At 42.1% G+C, this 9,545-nt stretch overlaps 1 protein-coding gene across 1 annotated transcript; it reads left to right on the top strand.

Moving 5' to 3' along the window:
- Positions 1–2,593: 2,593 nt before the first annotated feature.
- drd1a (dopamine receptor D1a) lies at positions 2,594–5,245 on the top strand. The gene is made up of 2 exons (XM_030062165.1): positions 2,594–2,857; positions 3,253–5,245. Exon 2 carries the CDS (start codon positions 3,627–3,629, stop codon positions 4,749–4,751), a length of 1,125 nt encoding a protein of 374 aa, XP_029918025.1. The 5' UTR covers positions 2,594–2,857; positions 3,253–3,626; the 3' UTR covers positions 4,752–5,245.
- The last annotated feature ends 4,300 nt before the right edge of the window (positions 5,246–9,545 follow it).

Below are 9,545 nucleotides of genomic sequence, written 5' to 3'. Positions count from 1 at the left end.
CTGCACATAAGAGGGGCATTGTCATCTTGCTTGGAGCAGCAAATGAGCCAACTCCGCCCCTGAACAAACAAACATCATGTAGCATTTTATAGTCCTCTGGACAGTTTTATCATCATCATTATTATTATTTTAGTATTTGAATGCTGTCTCCTTTATATTAGTTTAATTTCTGCATGGTTGGTTTTGTTTGGTTTATTTATGGATGTTTGTTACATGTCAATGTTTTATGTTTGTTGATGTGACAACTGTAATTGTCGGTGAACATTAGCAATAAAGCATGGGAGGGTGAAAAAAACCCTGCAGATGAGTAACATTGCTCTGCCCACAGAGCTTTGTGAAAACAGAAGTGAAACCTCATGTCTTCCTGTCTGATCCAGAAAGCACACTTGTAGCAAGACTACTTATTTAAAGTGAGTATGGAGTGTAATATGGCAATGTAGGTAAGTAAGCCAACCCCATGCACCTTGCATTAACAAGGTAAGATTCAGAGCATGTTTGACAAATGCGGTGAGGTCCAGTGTAGCAGTGGCTGCTGTATGCAATGAGAGCCTTTGAACTGGGAACACAAGTTAGAGGAGCAGCAGCTGCACCTTTGAACACAGAAAACTAGCAGAGCTTTCTCCAGGCAGAAGGCAGCTGGAGAGAGACGCTCTGAAGTCGACTGACTATGCACTTCAGCTTTCCTATGTATCCACGGCCTCACCTATGATCTCTGAACTTTTGACCCTGCCTGGGCCACAATGTCTTTGATGTCCTGACAACATACAGCATCCAGAGACTGAATCACTATCACACCCATCCCACCCTAATATGATGTAAGTCTGAGGCACATCAGGGGGACTGATTGTTACAAAAAGCTGAACACTGGAAAAAAAAAAAAAATCAGACTGATGTTTTACCAATACACATGAAGAACATGATTCAACTGTCCCTTTTTCTATTAAAGATTAGTACCTGCATAGAAAAGCAGCTTGGAGGTTCAGGTGGCTTGTAAGTGGTAGTAAAATATTAGGTAATAAGTAACTAAATAGTTGATGAAATAAATATTAAATGTCATGACTGTTTTGATTTGTATCCACTATTTTTCTGTGTATAGTCCCCTTTTATCTTTTTTTTTAAATCAGTAGTCATATTGGGAACCTGTGATATAATCAGCTTGAACAGCAGGACATTAAAGTCAGGTATGTACGCATTTAGACAGTTTCCGGTTCATCTTCATCACCCTGTGTGGATAGAAGCAGTATCTTTGGTTTTCTCTTATCTGTGACAAATCAAAGTGACAGTAAAGTGAGTAAAATATCAGAGTGCGCCATTTTAGTAGTAGTAGTACTAGCAGATTTATAGTCACCTTCTCCGCAAACACATGAATTTATCTTCAGTGAAGGAAATTAAAGAACAAGGTATTTTTTTTAACTGATTAATAAAAACTAGAGCAATTATTACAGCAAGGAATTTAGGTATGAATATTAAAAATGAAATAATAAAAAAGATAAAAGATAAAAATAAAAAATATGTAAGATGTAATTCAGACTGCATTATTACCGATTTTGACTATAGGATGGTAGCAAGCAAATGGTGATCGAGTTACAATGGAACAGGTTAGCCATCTTGATGTGCCCCAACACAAATTACTTTATTTCTTTCTCTTTCCTTTCTCAGCCTGATATTTGTTTAGTTTTATGTGTTTGTTTGTTTTATATCACTCATTTGGACCAGTACTTAGCTCTTAAGGCGTTGAACAATCTATTATGCTACCTTACAGATATAGAAGTTTGTGAGGAAAAAAGGTAAAAGCTGTTCAGTATCCCTCTTGTTAAAAAAAAAAAAAAAAGAATGAAATCACTGTAAGTTGACACTGGTCACTAGCTAGTCTGTGTTTCTGCATACCTTGACACTGTTTGAACTGGGTAAAACACAGGGATCATCAGGATTGTACAAGCAGTGCACAATTTATTGGCCAGAGCAGAGCATTGCACAAGTGATGTTTGCAGCTGAAGGTGACACTGGCCAGCGCATGAAACTCTGGCAAGGATGGGTGAAGAATGTGAGTTTTTGATCTAATCTTCTGTCTGGACATAAACCTGTCTTTCACAGAATCTCTATTTCATTCATAAAAAAAATCATTCACAGAGGTAATATCCTTCAAAGGGTTTCTCTCTCTCTACCCAGAAGCAACTGTTCTTTCCTCCATTAGGTGGCCTCAGCAACCCACCGCCCATCACAAGAAATGAGACAGGACCCATGTAATTATTCACTCTCACAGCTGCTTCCCTGTTTAATTAACAAAACTAACCACAGCGTCAATCTGCGAGACAGTGCGATGCATATTTAGTGCTGGAAAAAGAGGTTGAGCCAGTCAGCAGCATGTAGCTGTGTGCTGTTTCTAACGTCCATTCATGTAATCACTGCAAAAACTGTAAGAAGGATCTGCACAAAAGGCCACTTTAGAGTATTACCTGGTGTTTCATACTTAAGGCTGCAGCAGGGTTGACTGCTAGAGGCCACAATCACATGATTTCTTCCTTACTTCACTTTGTCTTGAATGGGACGACGTCAGAGGACTGGTGTGAAACTGAAGGGCTGGAGCGCACACAGGCTCCGTGACTCGGCCGCAGACGCGCAGCGAGCCGGCAGAGGGACGCAGCAGGAACAGTGATGCCGGAGTGACATTTGCACCATGTTTACACCTTGTCGGACAGTCTGTAATGCGGAGGTAAACAAAGAATCGACCGGACTGTCCTTGTTTTCCACAGTGATGGAGACTATGGATGGCATTCCCGCCACCAAGTTATTATGGAAGCAATGGGACAGTTTTGGCCATAATCTATACTGCTGACTTCATGGCCGTGAGTAAGAGGTGAGTATGATGAAAGGTTAAATAATATTTCTTTAAAACGGCTCTAGGAAATGTAGATCGAAAGGTGTGACTCTTAATCAGACTACTTATTCAGAAACCACTAAAAGCCTGTTACACAATTAAAGCTCACGTTTCTAATTGCTCCGAGGAGGAAAAATCCCTGCTTTCGCAGTTTTACTTGCGGACTATTTCAAACCCGATTACTTGAAGTACTCAAGAATACGAAATAGGCTATAGGTTGTACAGATGCATAGATGCAATTAAAGCTTACATAAAAAAGAGAAATTAAAATAACACAGTTACACTTTTCACAGGGGATACATGTCGCAGTTGTCATCAAAATTAATGCAGACATACTCAATGTCATTTTCATTTTTTTTTTTTTAAATCCCCAGTGCTGCTGATGACTTCTGTAAGCCGACACTGGACTCCAGAGATAATGGGCAGCTGGCTCTATATAAAGTGGATTGAGAAGGTCTCATATCCACTCATTTTTTTGATGGAATAAGTACTGCTATCACCTCTGCACTGCAGCACAAAGGATGTCAAATCTCATGCAAAGTAAGAGAGAAGATGTCCACCCCAGAGAGGGTTTATCTCGTGCTTGATCTTTTATCAAAAGATGCAAAGATACATCATGGGAATATGCCGCATGGATGGAACTGAAATGCCTCACAGATCAGCTGTTACCCAATTCTATGGCTTTAATGTATCATTACCCATCAGTATGACTTAACCAAGCACCTCCTACACCCACATATGTTCAGGGATGGATCTGATGAACTTTACCACTGTCATCGACAATGGGTTAATGGATGAGGCACCATCGAGCCGCGTCCTAACTGGCTGTTTCCTCTCTCTGCTCATCCTCACCACCTTGCTGGGAAACATATTAGTTTGCGCTGCTGTCACCAAGTTCCGCCATCTCCGCTCGAAAGTAACCAACTTTTTTGTGATCTCATTGGCTGTGTCGGACCTCTTAGTTGCCATCTTGGTGATGCCATGGAAAGCCGTGACAGAGATCGCAGGATTCTGGCCGTTCGGCTCCTTCTGTGACACCTGGGTGGCATTTGACATCATGTGCTCCACCGCGTCCATCTTGAACCTGTGTGTAATAAGCGTGGACCGGTACTGGGCCATCTCCAGCCCCTTCCGGTATGAGAGGAAGATGACACCCAGAGTGGCCTATGTGATGATCAGTGTGGCCTGGACCTTGTCTGTCCTCATTTCCTTCATCCCAGTGCAGCTCAACTGGCACAAGGCCCAGACCAAATCTTCTTCCCCTCTCACAGCCTCCTCTGGCTCTGTGGGATCAAACACTACAGTCGGGACATACCGCAGCCAAGAGAACTGTGACTCAAGTCTGAACCGGACCTACGCCATCTCCACCTCTCTCATAAGTTTCTACATCCCTGTGGCCATCATGGTGGCCACCTATACCCAGATCTACCGTATCGCCCACAGGCAGATCCGGAGAATCTCTGCCCTGGAGCGAGCGGCTGAAAGTGCCAAGAACAGACATGACAGCATGGGGGGAAGCTCCAGCATCGCAGACTCTGATAGCTCTTTTAAAATGACGTTCAAGAGAGAGACCAAGGTCCTGAAGACGTTGTCAGTGATCATGGGGGTGTTTGTGTGCTGCTGGCTTCCATTTTTCATCCTCAACTGCATGGTGCCCTTCTGTGAGCAGTCAAGTGGAGGAAAAGCTTTCCCCTGCATCAGCCCCACCACCTTTGATGTGTTTGTGTGGTTCGGCTGGGCGAATTCCTCCCTCAACCCCATCATCTATGCCTTCAATGCAGATTTCCGTAAAGCCTTCTCCATCCTGCTGGGCTGCCACAGACTGTATCCAGGAGGCCACGGCATAGAGACGGTCAGTCTAAACAAGAACTGACTCATAACTTTCTCACAGTACTGACTCACCCTCGATGCTAAAAGTCCGTCATTCGTGCTGAGGCCAGTCTGATCAACTTAAAACGAGGAATCTGCTCTGCGCTAAACCCCAGTGTGCCTGCAGGATACAGTAACCCTATATGTACCCATGCTTGCACTGAGTCAATGGCCTGCCTGTGTGCAGACTGTTAGTGTGTGCCATCTTTAGCCTGGTTACTTTGCTGTCTTCAGCTGGAAGAAGCTCCAAAGAGAAAAGCAGGGATTTGGGGTTTCAGATTAAGACTGTCCTCTGTTGTGCCAGGGAATCTGGAGAGCAGTGGTGCTGACACACCCCTGGGAAAGATAATCCCATGACTGGGCAGCACACACTCTAATGCTGTCAGACGCTGCTCTCTTCAATACCGTCACAATCACATACACAAACACAAACACTGTCAGAGCATGCTCCTCCAAATATAACTGCAGCTCACAAGAGACACACGACAACAAATTACATGACAGCAAATAAAAAATCTGTCACTCATTAGGTGTAACAAACCTGCCCTGCAAGGATTCCAGCATTAAAGTATTAAACGAAACCATGTTTCTACACAGAGGAACACATCTATCCACAAAGAAAAGTGGATAGATGTATAAAAAAACGTGAATTTCTTCAGACTTCTCCTCAGACTGCAGGATGATTCAATTTGTATTTTGTTGCTGATATTGGGTCATTATCATCATTTTGGTCCATTATAAATGTTAATCCATCAGATTTTAAAGCCATCACTACTCACCAGACACCTCATGAATATTTTCATGAAAAATATCTGCTTCATTACAACACTGAAAAGTAGTTTTATGAATGAGCATCTCGTATTACATTGTGTGTCCTGTGTTTGTTCCAAAACAAGAGCAGATGGCTAAGGAAAAGGCAGATACCAAATTAAAAGCTTTCCTTGACTTGGTGGTGTTATTAACTGTTGTGGTTATTATGGGACAGAAACTAATCTGTAATTTATGAAATTATGTTTGAGTAAATAATGCACCCAAATTGCTCTTTTAAGTGTAACTTTCAAATCTGACATTTGTGCCATTGTGACAGAGAATAAAAATAATCGGAAGTATTGTCATCATTATCACCTATGATTACCTATGATTACCTCCAATTACTTGTACTGTATTCCTTACTGTATTCCTTATATGCTAACGTCCTTCATCAGTTAGCTACAGTGAGCAATCACAATACAAACAAAAGCTGTAAGTGTGTGTACCTTACTACAAATCTCTTTAGAGATTTACTACAGTATAATCCACCAGTTGAGACAGTTGTGCAGTGCTTCACTCTTGGAAATATGCCAATACAAAGCTTAATAAAAGTGTGTTCATTTTCATGAAATCATCTGTGTGATTGACTGGTGATACAGCCTTGACCTCCACACATCAAGCTCAATCTCCCTGAAGCTCATTTAACACCAAACCACAGAGGGTTAAATTTGACCAGCTGTGTCTCATATCCAAAATCTCACTCTGGCATAATTCAAGTGTGTGTGTGTGCGTGTGTGTGTGCCTTCAGCCTGGTGATGTATTGCCAGCAATAGACAATTGGATGGCCCATTCTGGACTAAATAATAGCTTAGATTAAAATATAGAGCCCACAATAGAGCACCGCTTTCACACCGCAGCTGGCTTTGCTGCTTTCATTCATGGCACTTTTTCCCTCTCAGATGTTTGACTGATGCGTTGAAACCAGCCTGATGATATGTGACAGCTAAACAGAAGTTTAGGGTCCCAACTAAGATAGGGAGAGGCAGAAGATATTCTCAGTTTACAGTCGTTAAGTGACTTTGTGTATTGCAGGTGCACCTGTCACGAGAACCTACAGGTCCTAATTTATTCCGACACTTGAACAGGGAAAGTGGGGAAACAGAGGTGCTTGAAGTGTGAAGGGAGAGCAGAGCAGTCACAGGGACAGGTGATGGATTGTATAGCTGGAATAAGGTGAGCATTCCTCCCCTCACCATCTTGAAAAGGTGCTGTCTGAATAAGTGTTTTGTGGAAATCACATTCAAACAAAACAGATGTGACCTTGATCATGCTTTTATTACTTATGACACTACCTAAACTTGGAGAAACTGAACCTATATGCTAGCTATTTTCATAATATCAGATTATTTTTAATCAAGCTAAAATAAAAAGATAGAGGCAGTGAATGTCTCTGCAGAGGGGCTGGACAGTCAGATTTTACAAAAGCCTGAATTAAATGAAAAATTGTTTCCATGTCTCATCAAATAAGCATTACAAAGAGTGATTACAGAGTCGTGAAGGGCCCTCATTAACCAGCAAGTCTTATAACATTTAGAGGAGAGATCTTTTAATCAATTCAAATTCATGCTCATTGCAAATGTAAAATACTGAGATGATTATATTCTCTCTCATTCACACACACATGCACAAACGCATGCACATACACCCACACACCCACACAGTTGTCCTTTAAAGCCCATTTTCTCGGGGCTCTGGACTGTCCTTGCCTCCATGAAACCTCCTCAAGCGTGCCACAGGAAGGGAACAGCAATTAATTTGACTGACATCATTCAGGGTGATGGCTGAGGTGGCAGAACGGTAGGGTGCGTGTGTGTGTGTGCGTGCGTGTGATGCAGCGCCACAATCACCTGGTCCAGCACCAAACCCAAAAACCCTGCAATGTCAAAAAAAAACTGTTTTCCTGTGCTGTCTTCTCTTTGCTAGAACTCGGAAGATTCTCAAAGCGTTACTGTCCTTTCAGATCGGTATATCAGAAAAGTGATGCTGGACGTGGCAACTTCAGAGGATGCTAATGACTGGCCTTGGGGAACCAATTTACTGAGACAGAGAGAGAGAGAGAGAGAGAGAGAGAGAGAGGGAGGGAGTTTTATGTAAGTATGGAAACAAGTAAAAAAAAAAAAAAAAAAAAGATTCAAGAGCTCTGTAAATATCACATAACCCACTTAAGTATCACCAAAATAAGTGGGAGGTATTAGTCATAACTAAATAACACAGTGTACTCTAGGGTCACATGCAATTTTGAAGCGAATAGTTAAATAACCTACTAGAGGAATTTATGATGGACAGGTACATTTGGCCATATGAAATGGTAAAGTAAATCTTTAATGTAGTTAACGATTTAATGTAGTTAACAGTTTCTAAGATCTCAGGGAATTCAAAATGTAATTAAAGAGTTTGCAATAATGTGCGTTACTCTCCATTAAATATGTATTATTCACAACTGGCAGAGCTATCATAATTGTGCTGGAGCCTAATGCATTTTTAATACCTCACACGACACCGAGATAAGGATAATTGAGAGTGAGTATGGTGTTGACTGCAGCCAAAGTGCGTCAACAAACTTGCATGCTGACAGCCATGGATACATTTTGCATGTTGAAAAATGTTGCTGCTGTGTTAATCTGTGTCTGGTTTCCTTGATGAGATCAACAGACTCTCTATATCCATTTTCAGCTGATAGAATAGGGAGGGATCAGCTGGATAGGCATACATCAGGTCGCGACTGTAACACAGAATCCGGTACGTTATCAGAGGTATAAACTGTGGATTGAATTGAAAAATGAAACTGTGTGAACACATATGTGATTTCATTAATCATCTATTTCATCAAATGCTGAAAAGATAGATACATAAGCCAGCCTTGTAGAATGCCGACACACCCTTTGACCTTTCATGTGTGTTATTTGCGTCAAGCCCTCCATCCTTCTTTCTCATTTACTCTAGCTCTTCATTTCTCTTTCTTATCACACCCCTCTGGTCTAATCCTGCGCCCTCCCTCTGTTTACTGTTTGTGTTGCGGGCTGCTGGCAGTGCCCTGTTGCCATTTGTCACTCCAGCTGGCTCCAGTAGAGAGGACAGGCTCTACGACCCCACCACTGGGAAGGAACAAGGCAAACAGGGGAGAGGGAAAATCACAGGCTCTTCGGAGATGTGGGGGAAGAGAGGGGGAATAAAAACAAAAGGGGACCCCCACATTTTTGCACGTAAACATATATATATATTGCGTGGGGACAAGAATGCAAGAGGCAGGAAGGCACAGAGAGGAAGAAAGAGAGAGAGAGAGGGTGAAAGAGGAGAGGAAAGACCCTGTGGCTCACAGAGGGAGCAGCAACAGGCCTTCCTGCAAGAAGTTCAGAGCAACTGTCAAGTAAACATCCTCATTAATCCACTCATCCAACTACTCCATTCACATCTCACTGCACTCTCTTATTGCCCCTTCATCTGTTTTCCCCCCCCCGATATAGCCTCCATTTCCTATGGTCCCACATCCTTTAGAAAAAAACCCCAAGAGTTTGATTTTCGATTTTAAATAAAACCTCAAGAACACTTGCGTTTACAGGAATGACAGGCCTATGTTCTGTAGCTGGTTCTTTTCTAAGCTACAGTGCTGTAGCCACTAAATGTCGTCTTCTGAAAAAGGACAGGAAATGGAGATGAGTTGACCTGCTCTAAATTCAGCCCAATTATGTTACCAGGTAAATAAAGACTAAAGACAGGTTTTATATTGGCCACATAATTGCCAAAAGTGGCATCATCTCTGGCCTGTCAAAGGTTGTCACTGAGGTGGAGAAGGAGACGCCACCAAAGAGTATTAATTAAGTACAAAGACAAATCAATGAACAGAAATCATATTAATTAAACAATGAATAACAAGGTGGGTGCAAGTGAGGTAGGCTGATGAATGGTGGGTTTTCAACAGTAATGACGTCCACTTCAACTCTGCTCAGCAGCTTCACGGGGAAAGAGGAGCTGTCTGGCAGAGACAGCT

This window comes from Myripristis murdjan, chromosome 10 (genome assembly GCF_902150065.1).
Source record: "Myripristis murdjan chromosome 10, fMyrMur1.1, whole genome shotgun sequence".
NCBI lineage: Eukaryota > Metazoa > Chordata > Actinopteri > Holocentriformes > Holocentridae > Myripristis > Myripristis murdjan.
The sequence above is the reverse complement of the archived record's forward strand: the minus strand, read 5'-3'. Positions and strand labels throughout refer to the sequence as shown.